This window comes from Podarcis bocagei, assembly GCF_964188305.1.
Source record: "Podarcis bocagei genome assembly, chromosome: 1".
NCBI lineage: Eukaryota > Metazoa > Chordata > Lepidosauria > Squamata > Lacertidae > Podarcis > Podarcis bocagei.
This window is the reverse complement of record NC_138125.1, coordinates 22,705,279-22,724,121: the sequence shown is the minus strand read 5'-3', so window position 1 is coordinate 22,724,121 and position 18,843 is coordinate 22,705,279. Positions and strand designations below refer to the sequence as shown.

The 18,843-nt window shown below is 44.9% G+C and overlaps 1 protein-coding gene across 4 annotated transcripts in view; it reads right to left on the bottom strand.

Moving 5' to 3' along the window:
* The window catches only part of PRIMA1 (proline rich membrane anchor 1), a 61,914-nt gene extending 43,286 nt beyond the window's left edge, over window positions 1–18,628 (bottom strand). The window contains exons 1-2 of one of the 4 annotated variants that reach the window (XM_081174547.1): window positions 18,300–18,628; window positions 17,298–17,441 (exon numbers count right to left, since the gene is read on the bottom strand). In XM_081174547.1, the coding sequence (XP_081030673.1) occupies window positions 17,298–17,390 (93 nt within the window). In that variant the 5' untranslated portion in view covers window positions 17,391–17,441; window positions 18,300–18,628. Of the gene's footprint in view, window positions 1–17,297; window positions 17,442–17,633; window positions 17,752–17,818; window positions 17,891–18,299 lie in introns of those variants that run through there. The other 3 variants (XM_081174550.1, XM_081174548.1, XM_081174549.1) reach the window with 3 other exon arrangements.
* Between the last annotated feature and the right edge of the window lie 215 nt (window positions 18,629–18,843).

The following is an 18,843-nucleotide window of genomic DNA, read 5'->3' as shown; positions in this document are numbered from 1 at the left end:
TAATTCAATGCCCAAAAATCTGAACGTTGTTACCCTCTCCACACAGACCCCATCAATCAAAAGTGGCTGGACATTGCTCTTCTGTCTCCTGAAGTCCACCACAAGCTCCTTTGTCTTCCTTGTATTTATGAGCAAGTTGTTAGCTCTGCACCACTCTGTCAGCCGCTCCACCTCATCTCTATAGTCCGTTTCACCCTCCCTTTCAGAGATGAGCCCAATCACGGTTGTGTCATCTGCAAATTTGACAACCCTATTACTAGGGTGAGCAGCGACACAATCGTACGTGTAGAGAATATAAAGGAGCGGACTGAGTACGCATCCCTGTGGTGTTCCTGTGTTAGTCCTAAGCATACTAGAGGTATAAGGGCCCAACCGAACCCTCTGGGGGCGGTCTGACAAAAAGTCCAATATCCACCCACAAAGTGATAACGGAAGCCCCAGATCTTCCAGTTTAGACATCAGACGTTGTGGTAGAATGGTATTAAATGCCGAGCTGAAATCTAAAAAAAGCAGTCTGGCATAACCCCCCCGCTGCTCCAAATGTGCAAGAACGGCATGGAGGGCAATCGCCACAGCATCCTCTGTCGATCTTTTCGTTTTATAAGCAAATTGGAATGTGTCCAGTCCCTCTGGTAGGCAGGCAATGACATAATTTCGTACCAGCTTTTCAAAGCACTTCATGATTATAGGTGTGAGTGCTACTGGACGAAAGTCATTCAGATCTTCCGGGTTAGATTTTTTTGCTATTGGAACGATAGTAGAGGACTTTAGGCAGGATGGAACAATAGCCTGGGCTAGGGATCGATTTAAGATCCCAGTGAAAACTCCTGCTAGTTGATCTGCACAGTCTCTCAATACCCTTCCAGCTACCCCATCTGGCCCTGTGGCCTTCCTTGGGTTGATTCCCTTCAACACCTTCCTCATCTCTTCTTTTTCCACAGAGACTACTACATTCCTTTGCACTGATGATGGTGATGGTGGCAAGGCCTTCACAGGGAGTGGTGGTGGTGGTGGTAAGGCCTCAGCAGGTGTTGCTACAGATGTTACTTCAAAACGGGCAAAAAAGGCATTCAAATCCTCTGCGAGGGATGCCCCTCCCTCGTCTGCCAGGGAATCCTTGGATTTATACCCTGTTAATTCTTGTACACCTTGCCACACCTGCCTGGTGTTGTTACTTTGTAGATGATTCTCCAGCCGCTGTCTATACGCCTCCTTTGCTACACGGATACCTCTCTTTAAATCCGCTCTAGCTAAGCTGTACAAAGACTTATTTCCACTTCTGAAAGCAGTATTTCTTGCCTTTAGCAACCCCTGAACCTCCCTTGTCATCCAGGGCTTCCTGTTTGGGTAGATCTTTATCCGGCGCCTCCGTGTTACATTTTCAGTGCAGAACCTAATATAGTCCAACACTTGCTCAGTATGAGTCTCTACATCCTGTTGGGCGAATACCTCCCAATCGGTGTCATGAAAACAGTCTTGTAGTTGTTGGGATGCTTGAGCTGGCCATATTGTAATATCCCTCTTTATAGCTGGAGTCCGTTTCCTCAATGGGATATATTCAGGAGTCAGGAGCAGGGAGACATGATCAGATTGGCCTAGATGTGCCAGTGGTTCGGCCTTATAGGCCTGTTTGACATTTGTATACAGCCTGTCCAGAGTCCTTTCTCCCCTGGTTGCACACTTTATGTGTTGATAGAATTTAGGTAGGACCACTTTCAAATCTGCCTGGTTGAAATCCCCGCATACAAGAAATGCAGCCTCGGGATACTTGCCTTGTTGTCTGCTGATGGCATCATGCAGAAGACCCATTGCCTCATTGATGTTCGCATCAGGTGCAATGTATACTATAGTTATCAGTACTGCTGTAAATTCTCTGGGAAGATATATAGGTCTGCATTTAAGCGTCATAAATTCCACAGTTGGGGAGCAATGACTGGCTATCACAGCGTGGTTTGTGCACCAGCTGTTATTCACGTATGCACACAAACCTCCCCCCCTTCTTTTACCAGAGTCCTCTGTTCTATCATGGCGGAACACTGTATAGCCTGTTAGTTCTACGGCTGAGTCAGGAATAATTGGTGTCAGCCAAGTTTCTGTAAGCAGCAGAAGACAGCATTCACTCACAGTTTTCTCCGTTGCTATCCACAATTTCCACTCCTCCAGCTTATTCACCAAAGATCTCACATTCGCATAGAAAATGCTGGGAAGCGGTAAGTTATAATGTTGTGTCTTCAACCTTAATTGCCTTAATCGCCTTCCTCCTCTGCAGCCTCTCTTCTGTTTACGGTCTCTCCTGTGTCTCTTTACTCCCCAGTTCTTTGAAGTCAAAAAATCTTCCTTACAGACGCGGAGACACTCACAATTTGTGCAGCACTCACTCCTTAGCCGAATAGATAACATGTCCTGCCGACTATAAACAAGTCTATTTTGGCAGGACAAAAAAGCCAAATTCTGAGTTGAGGAGCAACCAGCCGCTGCATCTACACGCGCCGCCATCTTATGCCAGCTCCCTCGGCCTATAGAGCGAGATGAGCACCGCAACCCGAGTCATCTGCGACTGGACCTAATGGTCAGGGGTACCTTTACCTTTACCATGTTTAGCCAATAAAAACTCCCCCTCAGCAGTAATTAGGAACATAAAGATCTCAAAGGCTGTCTATCCCTAGACTAGACTACAGTGGTACAGTGGTTCTCAAATGCCTTGGTTCTCAAATGCCTTGGTTCTCAAACTCTGAAAACCCAGAAGTAAGTGTTCCAGTTTTCAAGCGTTTTTTGGAAGCCGAACATCCGACTATCGGCTATTGTTTCCGGGCACCTGCACCAATCAGAAGCTGTGCCTTTGTTTTCAAAGATTTTGGAAGTCAAATGGACTTCTGGAACTGATTAAGTTTGGCGCTTTTGTTTTTGCTATTTATTTTGCATTTTTGTTTTTGAGGCTTTTTCGATTACTGTGATTTGTTTTTGTGACTGTGTGGAACCCAGTTCAGCTACTGATTGACTGACTGTGAGACTGCGGAAATGAATTAAAAAACCCCTGTCCAAACAATGACTATCATCAGTGCAGGTAAGTTTTTTTATCATCTACAATACTGTTTTATTTATTTTATAGTACATTGATTATTGCTTTCAAGATTCCTCAGATACATGTAAGATAAAAAAGGTAAAGGGACCCTGACCATTAGGTCCAGTCGTGGCCGACTCTGGGGTTGCGGTGCTCATCTTGCTTTATTGACCGAGGGAGCTGGCATACAGCTACTGGGTCATGTGGCCAGCATGACTAAGCCACTTCTGGCGAACCAGAGCAGCACATGGAAATGCCGTTTACCTTCCCGCCAGAGTGGTACCTATTTATACCGCCGACCTTCTGATCGGCAAGTCCTAGGCTCTGTGGTTTAACCCACAGTGCCACCCATGTCCCCTACATGTAAGATACCCCCATATAAAAGAAGTGCAAGGCAACTGAGGCCATAATATCTAATGCAGTCATAGCAGAGGCAAGATTTGCACTGGAGACATGATAAGTTATAGCAGTTGTCATTTGACCCAAGTAATATCTACTCTGACTGGCGGCGGCACTCCCAATTTTTCAGGCAGACAAGTGTCTTTCAGATCATTCTAGATGGAAGTCACCAGGAATTAACCTTGGACCTTCTGCCTGGAAACAATGTTCGCTGCTACTGATCCCCCTGACTTGAGCTTCTGCTATAACTGCTGTTTAAACTGTGTGAATTGCTATGTTGTTGTAATGGGCTTGTTTATTGCACATATTAATTGTGGCTGTTTAAAGTCCTGATGAAATTGCTTTATTGCATTTTAATTACATGTGGCTATATTCTTTATGGTCTATTTTATACCTGCAAACCTCTTGGAAGGCATTTTTGCAAGTAAGTAGTATATAAAATAATACATTATAATAGGGATGGGGAACCTGTGGCACTCCAAGATGATGCTGAACTTCAAATCCCTGGCCATTGGTCATGCTCTTTGGGCAGGGTTTGAAATTAGCAGGGCGCCAGGCACATTTTGTGCCTATAGATTCTCCATTTGTGAGCACCTCAAAAAGTCTGGGTGCCATTTTTTTGCACCTGGCTGACACTCAAGGATTACTGAAATGTAAGTGCTCTGCAGCCTCAAAGTATATGTTAAGGATAGACAATATACTAAGGATTTTAACAATAAAGAGTAGAGTGATTTGAAAACTGAAATATAGCACCAACATTTTTATTGTAAACACCAAATTAAACATGTATTAAAAATTTCTGATAAAAATGTTATATTAACAATGTGTCACTTATGTGAATTGCGTATGAGTTCATGCTTATCAAAAAAATAAGCCATGTCTAATAACTAGACATTCTGTTTTGCCCCCCAAAACCCAGATCCCAGAAACCATTTGGCTCCTAGCTTTTCTATCCCAGTTTCTAACACTGTGTCTGGGGCTGATGGGAGTCCAAAATCAACTGAAGGGCCACAGGTTCTCCATGCCCGATATACAGTGGTACCTCGGGTTACATACGCTTCAGGTTACATACGCTTCAGGTTACAGACTCCGCTAACCCAGAAATAGTACCTTGGGTTAAGAACTTTGCTTCAGGATGAGAACAGAAACTGCAAGGCGGCAGCAGGAGGCCCCATTAGCTAAAGTGGTGCTTCAGGTTAAGAACAGTTTCAGGTTAAGAATAGACTCCGGAACGAATTAAGTACGTAACCAGAGGTACCACTGTATTCCCTTCCTCTGTGTAAACAGCTGCTGCAGAAATGGTAGCAGAAGAAGGTGCAAAAACGTCTCTCTCACAGCATAATCTTCTTAGAAATGGGAGGACTGAGAAGAGAGATAATGTGTGGTACTTGGGGAAATGGCAGCAAACCAATCTTGAGGGAGAGGCTGGAACTGAGGGCAGATTCCCAAACCCCTTGTTTACATCCTCAATCGGGGCAGTCAACACAGTGTCCTGCAGATGTTCTTGCACTACAACTCCCATCACCCCTGGCCATTGGCCATGATGACTGGGGTTGATGACAGTTGTAGTCCACAACATCTGGATGGCATCATATTGGCTATCCCTGCCATTAACAAAGACTAAATGAAAGCCTGTGCTCACTGGAAGGACAGATCCTGAAGCTGAGGCTCCAATACTTTGGCCACCTCATGAGAAGAGAAGACTCTCTGGGAAAGACCCTGATGTTGGGAAAGATTGAGGGCACAAGGAGAAGGGGACGACAGAGGATGAGATGGTTGGACAGTGTTCGCAAAGCTACTAACATGAGTTTGACCAAACTGTGGGAGGCAGACAGGAGGGCCTGGCGTGCTCTGGTCCATGGGGTCACGGAGAGTCGGACACGACTAAACGACTAAACAACAACAAATGAAAGCCTACATTGGACCTTCATCATTTCCAAGGTTCTTCAAAATTCTGTACATATCACCTCAAAATGTGAAGAAACCTCCTGTCAATTTATTTTTTTCCAGCCATGAAAAAGACTCCACGTGGGCCCCTTTTAAACAAAACAGAACATGATATTACTAGAAAATGTGTGGAAGACTGCTCCTCTCACAAAGCGTGATGACTCATATGATGTGTAATTGCTCTTTTCTTTCCCTAATGCCTATACAAGCTGCCTCTAGGTTGGCAGATGAGAAGGCAGCGAAGCTATGCCCTGCAATGAAAGATTCTGCTATAAATATAGATCTGTCACAAATTTTAACACTTCATGTTGCCTTTTAATGATCAACCAAACCAATATCTGACTGGCTTTCATTCAAGCTTACTTCTAAGGGAAAGAGAGAGAGACTTCTTTTCCATAGTCATTCATAAGCTGTTTTGCCTGGACTTTGCTGCTAAGATATTACTGTCAGGTGTCTCAGTGACATTCCTGTCAGAGGAAATGGCTAAACTGTTGTCCTTACTTCCTTACTGGTCTGTCTGAGACAGAAACCCTTTGGCCTGAATCTACTTTGCATTCCATAATGTTTTGATGCAGGGGTACCCAATGTGGTGATATCAAGATGTTGTGAACTACAACTCCCATCAGTCCTTGCCCATCGGACAATGGGAGTTGCAGTCCACAACATCTTGATATCACCACATTTGTTGTTGTTTAGTCGTTTAGTCGTGTCCGACTCTTCATGACCCCATGGACCAGAGCACGCCAGGAACTTCTGTCTTCCACTGCCTCCCGCAGTTTGGTCAAACTCATGCTCGTAGCTTCGAACACACTATCCAACCATCTCATCCTCTGATGTCCCCTTGTCCTTGTGCTCTCCATCTTTCCCAACATCAGGGTCTTTTCCAGGGAGTCTTCTCTTCTCATGAGGTGGCCAAAGTATTGGAGCCTCAGCTTCATGATCTGTCCTTCCAGTGAGCACTCAGGACTCACCACATTAGCTACCCGTTTTAATGTCTCCAGCTGTCAACAGTGTGGATTTTGACAATCTATGAGTTTTATCTAAGCAAATCATACTTTCATAGATGCACTGAAATAATTGGACTCAAGTTGACTGAGTTCAATGGGACTACACGGAACATGGCTTACTTGGATACAACTCTGTTGCTATTTAAACTTCTCTGTTAACATGCTTTCTGAGATGGTAGGAACTCTCCAAAAACATCCTATTATTTACAACGAAGCTTGAAGCATGTCTATGAAAATAACCAGAAAATTGTATCAGCTATTGTCACAGAGGAGTTAGGAAGTTAGAGGAGGCAGAGCACTCCTGAAAGTTCATTTGCAGTGGAATTTGAATTCATCACTGTTTCAGTCTGGTGCTGAATACAAGGTCTTGCTACTTTCTGGAGGGATAGTTTCCTCTTGAGAACTCCAAATCTGCAGCAGGACTAGACAAACAAGCTGGCTCACTAGAAGGCAGTTTTCTGTATTCCTTTGTCACTTCTCTGAACTCCTTCCCACCAACAGCACCTCTGTTGCTAAGCCTCTGGAGCCAATAGACTAACTTTAATATTCCATTTTTAATAGTGTTCCAGTTTTAATAGTGTTCCATAATCGAAATGGAACTCGGGCTCATTTTTTTAAGAAGTGAAGCCAGTCCAGGCAGCTGAAATTGATGAGGTTCTGGAGTTTAAGATTAGCTCAGTCAAAAGCACTGTGAAGTCTCAAACACTGTAGGACTGCGTTTAACTCAGTTTTTTAAGGAAGTTCCTGTGCTTTTCTCTTTCTCCCCAAAAATTGCTATCTTTCTGCCAAGCTACATAATATGACACCCTGTTTCAGTACATCCACAATTACGGTAAGTACCTTAACAGCTCATCCAAATCTACTGCAGCATCTGAATCACTATTATGATATGCAATTATTTTAGTAGAGTTGTTGTTGTTTCAGATGTACTTAAAAACAAACACACATTGGAACCAGAAGTGAAGCTTCAGTATCTCAGACCACCAAGGCTTCCTTTGCACTGACAAAAGACAGGACAAATAATTCCCCAAAAAAGGAAAACGAAAAGAAAAACTAGCTGTCTGCATCAGCCAGTGATTGCAAATAACTGTGAAGGTGTCATACTTTCATAAATACAGCAGGATTCTGATTCTCTTGCCTCAGTGCTAAGCTGTGCTACTTAAACTAACCTGGAACTAAGAGAAGACCCTTTTTAAATCTTAGCATTGTAGCCAACAAGAAGTATAAGCCAGCTGCTTAATCTCTTTTTCTATCTGTATACGAGAGTAGATGTGATGTTAAAAATGTATTTGCATTTCATCTGCATTTTTGAAAGAAAGAAAGGATGGAAGGGCACATAGCAGCTGCTGCACTCTTGAACGAGAATCATTTCACTGGGGGACTTCCGGGTTAGCGCCTCCGGTAATGGCTGAATTCCTCTGACTGGGAGGAATTCGCTTCGTGGAAATTAGGGTCTGACCGCCACGGCGAAGGCGGGGACCCACAAAAAATCACAGGCGGGTGAAGCCTGTGAATGTGGGATTCGGCAGGCACCTTTTGCGCCTCCCCTACTCGCGGGGAAACCCGGTTTCAGGGATCCGGAGCGATGTGGGGTGAGTGGTGCGGTGCTGCAAATTGACTGCTTCTTTCACGGAGTGAAGCCGCATTGCTGTTGCCGGAGAGTGCTGACTTTTTCCTGTGGACAATTCGATTTTAAAACAACTACCCGTGAGTAGAACGGAAAATTGGATTTTTAAACGTCTTAATTTGGTACCGAAACGGGGAGGTTTCAAACAGGAAGTCCGCCCCCCCCTTTTGTAAATAGACTGGAGCAAAAAAGCTGCAAGCTAAAGTCTTGGAAAGCTTTCCATAAAGGATTAAACTTCCATCGGCTAAAATCATCAACCCCCCCTTGGAAGCAGGAGGAGAGGGGGGAATTTTTAGACCGCGCAAGCCTGCAGGAGAGTGAAGAAAGTCAAATTACCACCGCTCTGAACCTGGAAACGGGCTGCTAGTAGGACTGAAGTTTTGGATATGTTCATTGACTGTGAATAGATCGTTTGTTGACAGTAAGTTAAAGAAGAGAAATACATTGTTTCCAATGTCTCCTTCTGAGTTTAAAAAGGAGTAAATTGAAACTAACTTTATTGTTTGAATTGTGCCTAAAAGGATTGATACAAATAGAAATTGTTTCCCCCTAGAGGAAGCCTTTGAAATTGTTACATGAGCTGAGTGGGGAATTTCCAGCTGTAAGACAAGACCGTGAGAATCTGGGATTGACCTTGGACTGTTAAGAATGTTGACAGAAGAAGCCTTAGTGGTTGCACTATGTAAGATTAATGACTCACTGGAACAGCTCCATAGGAAGACGGATGTGACGATTATAAAAATTGATAACTTGGAACAAAAAGTGACTAATTTTGGACAAAAAGTGAATATTAATACAGAAACTATTCAGGAATCGATACAGGGATCTACCTTGACATGGCAAATTGAGGAGAAGGCGGGGGAGAAAGTTGTTAGAGCTCCAGCCTCACAGATGCAATTTGATGACTATAAGTGGAGGCCTTTTATGACGGAATCTAGAGAAAGCCAGACTTTGAGGATTGGAGCCCCGCTTGGACTGGAGAAGGAAAGTTGGAGAGATCCCTTCATGCAGGGATTCATTGACTTTTGGGACTCGGACTTCGGCCAGGAGGAGACTGGAGTTGTGGGGACTGCTAGATTTGGAGGAACTTTGAAATATGACTGGAAATACCTTGTGAATTTTAGTTTTAACTATGGAGATCTGGCTGATTTGTCGAGAAGGAACAAAAACATTGCTCAGTGGGAATTTCCTCGAGATTTACTTTTCAGCATCAGAGGAAGGAAAATAAGAACAAGATCAGGAGAAGACAAAGTAAAGTGCATGTATAAACATGAAGAAGACTCGCAGAAGGGACTTGGAAAAGAGTTAAGAGCCTCGGACAGAAGATCACCAGGTTAATGGACTATATGGAATTGATGGAATTGACTGGCAGAATCCGAGACCAGGGAGAAGAGACAGTGGAAGAATATTGGGAAAAGTTTAAAATCTATATATGGAAATAATGTAAAATTAATGAATGTTAGAAAAATGTTGGAAGGAAATTATATGGCTTTAGTAGAAATGCTTTTAGGAATTAAGTATAAATAAGTATTCTAATTTTAATGGAAAATAAGGTTAAAATATGTTAAGATAATTATATGACAGAACATTTTCCTGTTCAGAGTCCTCCACTTGCATAATTTACCATACTTTTCCTTATATAAGGCAAGGGTTTTTTATTAAGAAATTAAGAAAAAAATTGGGGGTCATCCTATACATGGTTAGTGCATAGGGGGGGGGGGCGTGGGATTGGTTTCTGCCGCGAGCCGGAGATTGTCATCGGCTATTGGGCATGTTATTGGTGGCTGCGTCAAGGGCTGGTGTTGATTGGCTGTTGCTGCGGCAATAGGGCGGGCGATTGGAGGCTTTTGTCGGCGAGGGGACAGATGATTTTCAGCAATCTCCCCTAAAGAAAGCTCAACAACTCTGTGCCAGCCCTCCCCCCAAAAAACTCAGCATCTCTGGGCAATCTCCCTACATTTTCTTAATTTGGAGTCCCCCAAAATAGTGGGCGCCTTATACACGGGAGCGTGTTATACACAGAAAATTACGGTGTGTATCCCTGGAATGTGATCCCTGCACCAGTTGCATTTTGCCTGTATAGTATAGTAAAAATAATGTACAGTGGTACCTCGGGTTAAGAACTTAATTCGTTCCGTATGCAGAACTGGCGAAATGGACATACAAATTGCGAGACAAGGACAACTGCGACTTCAAGGAGGAATGGGAACTTTATACAAAATATCTAAAAACACAACAAAATGAACTGGACTCCTTGGCAGGTTTTGAACAAAAATACACAAATTTATTGTTAATAACATGATGGACAGATATGTAAAGATATATACAATTTTATAATATGCAGAGAAAATATGTACAGCGAAATAAGGGAGAGGAGCTGAGGGAAGTCCATGGGGGGGGGAAGGGGGGAATTATGTAAATGATTATATGGTTTGATAATTTGTTATGTGGAAATATATGTAATATATGTGGAAATGTTAGTAATATATATATATATATATATGCTTTCGTAGATTTTCACGGGTACAGGAATGCAGGTTTTGGTGTCTTCGGGTGTCTTCCCGTGTAAGAGTACTCTTACACGGGAAGACACCCGAAGACACCAAAACCTGCATATATATATATATATATATATATATATATATATATATATATATATATATAAAATCTTAATTCATTTCGGAGTTCTGTTCTTAACCTGAAACTGTTCTTAACCTGAGGTACCACTTTAGCTAATGGGGCCTCCCGCTGCCGCTGCACAATTTCTGCTGTCATCCTGAGGCAAAGTCCTTAACCTGAGGTACTATTTCTGGGTTAGCGGAGTCTGTAACCTGAAGCGTCTGTAACCTGAGGTACCTCTGTATATAGTTTATGGCCCTAGTCAACTTGTCTTGCATCCACTGTTCCACGAAGTTTGTCAAGTGGCTACCCTTGTCTTAGATTGCCAAAGCAGCAGTTGAATAAGGAGTGGTGTTTGTTAATGCCTCTGCTACATCTTTAAGGTCCTGCACCTGTAATTACCTGCAGCTTTCTGATGCCTGTGTCTCTAGACAGTGAGTGGGATAATGCAAATAAAAGAAGAAGAAATGATACCAACAAATCTCCACTCACTTTTTCTTGTTTCTGTGTCTAATCATGAAGTGTCCAATCATCATCCTTTTTTGCAGAAATTCCCTATGGCCACGAGGATTGGCAGTGAGCAAAAGACACCCATTTCGCCTAAACGTGGTAGCCAACCTTCATTTCTAGTAGCCCACGAGGCTCAGCTTTTTTACTTCCTGTTCCAAAAAGACCAAGTAGACACATCTTTTTCACATTCACTACCTACTGAGCATTTTTACATAGGAAGTATGCATCATGACATTGGTGTTACATCCCAGTACGAACATGATGTCATTTTGAAAAGTCACTTACTGCCTCCCTGGGAATGCTGGTGGTTTCTCTCTCTTTCTCTTTCTCTCTCTCTAAGATTTGTGACTTCTGTGGAAGAATATAGTAATTTAAGACTTTCTCTGCTGTTTGCCAAAACTGATTATTTTGGTTGACACTGATGACATGGGAGACTGTATCTATGGGAGACAGGTCTGAGGTTTCTAGATCTGGAAGAAGGTTCCTGTGTTTCGAATAGCTACTTAGAAAGGTTTGAGATTTGAGCTGATCTTTCTGTTTTGCTACAAAGCTGGAAGAGGAGAAGCAGAACATGCTGAAACTATTTCTTCTGTGAAACTGTTAAAAGCACAGGACCCCACGTCCCCTCTACTGTGCCACGCTGAACCTGGCAATTTCGTGTGGCACTGATTATACCTAAGGGTCTGTCGCCACAGGAATGTTGGAAGAGTCAGGGCAGATAAAAGGAAGCACTACTTCAAGCAACACAGAGTTAAACTATGGAACTCACTCCCACAAGAGGCAGTGAGGGTCACCAATTTGGATGGCTTGCAAGAGAGTTGAGACAAATTCATGGAGGAGAGGGCTAAGGCCACTAGCTGTAATGGCTCTGCTCTGTCTCCACAGATGGAGGCCTAAATGCTTCTGAAAAGCAATTGCCGGAAACTGCAGGAGGGGAGAGGGCTCTTGAGTTCGAATCCTGATTGCTGGTTTCCCACAGGCATCTGATTGGAAACTAAGAGAACAGGATGCTGGAGTAGATGAGGTACCGGCCTGATCCTGCAGGCTCTTCTCGTGTTCTTATCACCCCACGGAAACGGTACTATTGCTGAAATTCTAAAGAAAGTTGCTACATTTAACCAAATTGCTTCTGGTTTGATCCCCCCCCCCATGCGTCTAATGTGGAATGAAACAGATTCATGCTGATAAAAATGCTAGCATAATCTATGGATAAGGCAAAATCATTTCCCCCTGGTAAAACTAGAAAGGGAAGCCCAGGCATAATAAGGACCCTTGTATACTTACAAACCTAATTTAATGTATTAGTGATTTGTATATACATCACCTATGAAGCTTGCATAAGGGGTGCTTTTGTAAGTCATGGAGACTGACTGATTGATTGGAGGGTGTCGGTTTCAAAAAAGAAGCAGCAGATCCTTTCACATAATTACATTTGCCTCCAAAGCATGCACAGTTTCAATTACACAAGCTTGTTTAGCCACCCGGATTTCAGAGCGTGGCAGGCGGCAGCGGCGGCAACACAAGATCCTTGTTGTGCAATTGGACGGCTGACAGATCTTAAGACGAGAGGCAAAAAGTTAAGTCAAGCAACATCCACAGCAAAATGCGGAATCTGCCAAGTTTAGAACAGAGGGAAAGGACAGCATTTTCTTTGTACTTACAGTACTGAGGTTATCAGTTACTCCCTCAAGATCTAAGTTACAAGCAAGGCGTTAACTCACAAAAGGTAGCATGTCAAAGGGAGTGGGGGGGACCACATAATTTGCTGCTAGAGAATCTGCTGTGCATGTAGAAAGTCTCAGATTCAGTGCCCGACATCTCCTGGGCTGGGAAAGCCTCCCGAAACCCTGCAGCCTCTGCCACTCAGTGTAGACAATACTAGCTAGGTGCACCAATCATCTAATTCAGTATAAGACAGCTTCCTATGCCCCTTGGCTTCAATGTTCACAATCCTGCTTACTTAGGTTGCATATATCACAGTTGCATATATCACTGCAAGGTTGAAATAACTCATCTGTATAAATTGAACCCTGTCCTCTGGGTCTATGCAGCTTGATCGCTGGTCACCACACATATCCACAGAGGTCAACCTAGATGGCAAACCAGAGGACCAGAGAACCAGGAAAGCTGATTCAGCCTACACTCAGTGGATTCCGAGTTCACAGCCACATCACAGACGCCTTGCCAAACTGCTAATGAAATTAGGCTATTTGGAGAGGCCTAGTTTTGCACACATTGCCACCTACAGTCATTAGACTTTGAAAACCCTCTTCCCTGTCAGCACATTCAGGAAGACTCAGATCCTGCTCTGAATTAGCAAGCTGAATTCTACGGGCACCAAATTCAATGGCGTTGATTGCTTAAATGCATTGGAGAAGGATGAAGCCCTTTAGCACACAAACAAAAATGGACTGTTCTCAGTAGGGCAGCTATGGTTGCTGTGGTTCAAATTCTATTTAGGAGACCCGGCATGGAAGACAATGGCAAAGGTTGTAAATTTTGGGGGAGTGGGGCGCGGGAGGTGAATAATAAATACTTTCCTATGTGGAAATGTGAAGTGCATGAAGGGATTATGAAAAACACACATACAGGCACCAAATGCTCATAAACACGAAACACTCATAAGTACACATCCTATACCACTGTTGATGTAGGAATTCATGTGTTCAATTATGCTTTCTCCCAAACATGGCAGGCCTGCTTTTTTTATGTCTCTGAGGCCTGAAATGTTGGCACTGTGCTAGGAACAGATGTATACTTGAGTAAAAAAATAAATACAATGTTTGGGAAGAGCACCATTACTATTACTATTAATTACCCATCCTTCACCTCAAGGTCTCAGTTGAAACACAATGTTGAAAACAGTTTTAAACAACTTAAAACTACAGAGATAAGGAGGGTCCTTAAATATACATCTCAAGCGTACAGGCCATGATAGAGACGTGCATCTTCAGCATTCACCAAAAGTGTGCAATTCAACTATTTGTTGTTGTTGTTTTGGTTGCAGATATGAGACTCTCATAACAAGCTGCCTTATACAGTGGTACCTTGGGTTACATACGCTTCAGGTTACAGGTGCTTCAGGTTTCAGAGAACAGAAATTGTGCAGCAGCGGCGGGGCAGCAGTGGGAGGCCCCATTAGCTAAAGTTGTGCTTCAGGTTAAGAACAGTTTCAGGTTAAGAACGGACCCCCAGAACGAATTAAGTTCTTAACCCGAGGTACCACTGTACTGGGTCAGACCACTGGGCCACCTAGCTCAGTATTGTCTACACAGACCAGCAGCAGCTCAGGGAAATAGATTCAATCTGGAGATGGAACCTGGAACATTCTGCAAGCAAAGCTCTACGTCTGAGCTATGGCTCTTCTCCCTTCACCACATCCAAAGTATTGGAAGGACAAAAACTTTTACAAGGCGCAGACAGCCTTCAGCTGACACCCCACCCCTAAATCACACAAGCTCCTTTATCCAAGTTAAACATTCATTTTCAGTGAAGCACAGTGAGCAGTGAGCAAAGAGAGAGCAAGTCAGATTCTGACTTTTGATGCAGTGGTTTGAATCTCTAAACTGCACCCTCTGTTTGATCAAAATAATCTTCTTAGACCCGTCTGTAACACTTAAGATTTTCCAGAATTAAACCACTCTCGAGAAAACATTGCCACTGCAACTCCATCACTTTCCTGGCAGTCTTTCTTCACAACACAAGTATTAGGAAACATTTCTGGACAGCCACCCAAGATCTGATTTGTGTTACCTTGTTTGAACATAACATTGCACTGCTCTGCAAATAGCTGAAGTCTAGCAACAGCCTTGTATTGTGTGATCCTATGAATGTTTACTTCAAATGAAGTCCCATTCAATTCAGCTGGGCCAGGCAGGTGTGCACAGGGCTGCAGTGTAACAAAAATTTGAAGGTACAGTACAAGGAAATTCCCTCCCCCAGCCTCACAACCTGGTAGGCAGCAAGTCTAAGCATACTTAGTTGAAAGTGTCACTGAAATTCATGGCACTTACTCGGAAGTAAACATGCTGCCAATCATCTCTTCCCTAAACTGAAAACATCCAGCGCCCTCAGCCTAAACGATATTTCCAGTGGCATAGCGTGGGTTGTCAGCACCCGGGGCAAGGCAAGTAATTTGCGCCCCCTCTGCCCTAGGGGCAGAGAGCTGCGAGTGCGAGCGCGCCACCCCCCAGATGTTGCGCCCGGTGCGGCCGGCCCCCCCTGCACCCTCCACACTACGCCACTGGATATTTCCAAAACACTTTTTACATCTTCCATGTGTTTAAAGAAGTGTTTTACGAGGCAGTTGTAACCCTACTGAAGATATATTTAAAATCGTGTTAAGTTTAGGAGCCTGAAGAGTTGCTATACTGGACTGCAGTAGAAAAAGGAACATGAAAACACATAGGATCTCAGGCCCAAATTGTCTGTGACCGCAGCAGGCAGGTATATTGAAACTAAGGTCTTTTCACCCAAGTGTAAAGTGGCAGGTGGGGGTGCAATTTAAAGGAGGAAGGGGTAAGAGACCAAAACCGTCCTCCAGCCTATGTTTCCTCTTGCAGACTATTCCCCAATCCCATCTTCTGGGCAGTTTCACTTCCAACATCTGAGCCTGATAATCTTAGTAAGATTGTGGGACCAAGCCAGGGGGAAATTAGGGTTGGGCAGGAGAAGATTCAGCACCCTACCCTCCAGATAATCCCTTTGGCCCTTTCAGTCTGACCATCGATATCTCTCCCCCTATTCCACTTTGCAAGTGAATGGAGCAGACCTGCAAGGAAAGAACGGGTCTGCTGCTTGAGCCTCAGAGGCTGGCTTGCTTATTTACGCCGTAGAAATTGGGACCCAACCATCTACTTTACCGGACAAATGAGGTACGCAGCAACCAGAGAGAGATACTTCTACATATAGATTTAAGACACATTGGAAAATAAATGGAATGAACAAGAGGAGCCAGCAACAAAATGCTGCAGTATGGAATCCTCCCCTAGTCCAAATTCCAGCCCCTCCCATCCATGCCATGCTTCCCCTCAGTTTTCTATTTCTTCCCCCTTTCCCCAACAGTCAGTTGGGATTTCATGTCTTCACTGGGCTTTGGGTGGGGTGGGGGGGGCAGGATACCGCTCTTAATTCTTTTCCTGAAGTTTTTATTTTTTAAAACTGCTGCAAATGTTGACCTTCTGTCAAGCCAGCTGATAACAGGTGGCACATGGGTGGTGCCATTTGGCTACATGAGGAGCAGCGCTCACTTCCCGTACATCAGAACTAGTATGCATGAAAACCGGGAACCAAAGATTGTGGTCATTCATAACCTCGAACCACATCCACTAATCAGCAAGCACCTTGGGTCCTTTATTTCCTGTGCTCAGAGAAACACCAAACACACTGAACAGAAACATTGATCATACACAGAAATGCGCTCTCCCTCTCTTTTTCACCACTGTCACACATAGGACTTCCAAAGAGGTAGCTATATTAGCCTGTAGCAGAAAAAAAAGCAGCAACAGAGCTTACGGCACCTTAAAGATCTAATGGGTTTATTATGGGATAAGCTTCCATGGAAGTAGCCCACTTCATCAAATGCATGACTTGCTATCCTGATCAGGTACAGAATCCTGTACATATGTCTTCATGTTTGTATCCTGTACGTGGGTACAGAGAGGAGTGAACAGCAGGTTCAAGGGTCAACGAAATGCAAAAAAGCATACCCTGTATCAATTCTTTGCAAAGCTTAAGAATTGCTCAGGGTGTGTTCACAACACAAATCATTCTGTTATTGCTAAAACCATGTAGTAACTGCTTCTGACACACGGCAGCTCTTTGCTGCTGCTGCCTCCCTGCCTTAGTCCTGTGTACGGCAAAAAGCTCAAATCTAACTACAATCATACCAGCTTTATTTTGGGACACCTGGGCCAGGTATTCACATCTCAAAGAGAAGCACAGTACTTTGCTACAGCAGTAACCCTAGCAATAAAGCACTTTCTTTTTGTACTTCACCCCTCCGCTGCCCACAAACGCCGTGCAATAAGGACAGTTCAGAAGTACTTTGCTGCAGAAGTTTGTGCTCTTTGAAGAGCACAGGTGTGGGCTACCTGGGCAAGAAAGTAGAGAGAGTTCCTGACATTACCTGAATGAAGCCCCAGATGGGATGGAGGGTCCAGTGCAGTAGCAGGGAAGACCAGCAGCACTGAAGGAGCAGCAAAACTTCTCTGATGAGCATCACTCCTGCGGGGAAGCGGGGATGTCTCCTCCTCGCAGCAACCTGTGTTACCTTGCAGAGAAGAAGAAGAGAGAGAGAGTTTGGGCAGCTGTGGTGCCTCATCACATCCCCTTCCCAGTGCAAACAGCTGACTCCCGTTCTCTCCCCAGCAATGGCAAAACTCAGATTGGATTTGGTTAGGAGAGCCTCTCTCTCCATAGCTGTCAACTTTCAGATTTGAAAACAAGGGATCAGCAGCCTCACCTGTCCCAGGGACAGTCTACGGGATATCTAACAATCCAGGATAGCAGCAGGAAGCAGCGGGAAACGGCGCTGGAATAGGGGAATTTCCCGCAGGAAAAGGGAAGGTTGACAGCTATGTCTCTCTCCCCCCCCCCCCAGAAAAGCCCCGGAGAGAAATAAAAAAGGAGGACAGGAAGAGCACCCACAAGCAGAAATCAATCAGAGCACCCCTTATTCCACTTCACAGGGTGGTTGTGATGAGAAAGCGGGGAGGGGGCAGCTTTTGCACGCAGCTTCTGAGCTGGGATGTGGGCTAAACCTAAAACAGTTGGGAGTGGGCTCTTATTTCTGTGGGGAAGTCTAACACCACCACCAGCCTTGCTGCAAAACGAAACTTCCTATTAGCAACCCCCCACCGCCATGATTCAAGCACACCCACCAAACATTAATAGGATCCCAGAGTTTCCCCACCCCGGTATAGGGGGCGAGGGACGCCCCCTCCCTCTGCCTGAAAGCAGGGTAGTGCGAGGCAGCTGATGCTGCAGCCTCTGCGCGACGGCGGCCGCGCGCTATTCGGAGCAGACGGAACCCAGTTTACTGCCGCCGCTGCAGCAAGCAGCGCCCGCTCCAATTTGGGTCGCTTTCACCAAAGACCCAAAAACAACAAGGATCTCGCCTTTCTCTTACCCTTGGGGACGGAAGGGGCCACGTCTGCAGAGGAAGAGGCCGTCGCTGGCGCTCCCTTTTACATGCTGGAGTTGCGCTGACGCGGGCAGGGCTCGGGGTGCTTTTGCCCAGGAAAAAAAAGTTTGCGAGGAAAGCGGCTTGCTCCAACGCGGCCGAGGCGCCTGAAGTTCCCTCCTAGCGCCCAGGGAGCCCGCTCGCCGGAGGAACCGGTGCGGGGAAACTCCTTTCCGGAGGAGGGATGAGGGATCCCCTGCGACCCAACGCGTGGCAGCGCGAAGCGGAGCCTCCCACGTATCCCGGGATCGAAAGAGCAGCGGCGTGGGGGGGGGGGCGGCAGAGGCACGGAGGGCGGGGCGGGGCGGAGAGGGGGTGATCGGGGAAGGAGGGGACGATCGAAGCAGGATCACAAGGAGGAGAGAAGCGGAGCGAGGCTTGTTGTGGTAAAGGAGCACAAAACGGATCGACTGCTTCCTTCTGCAGAGCGGGCCCTTTGCTCCCAAATTGGGGGTGGTCGTTGCCTTCCAAGTCCCGGCTCCTCTTTCCT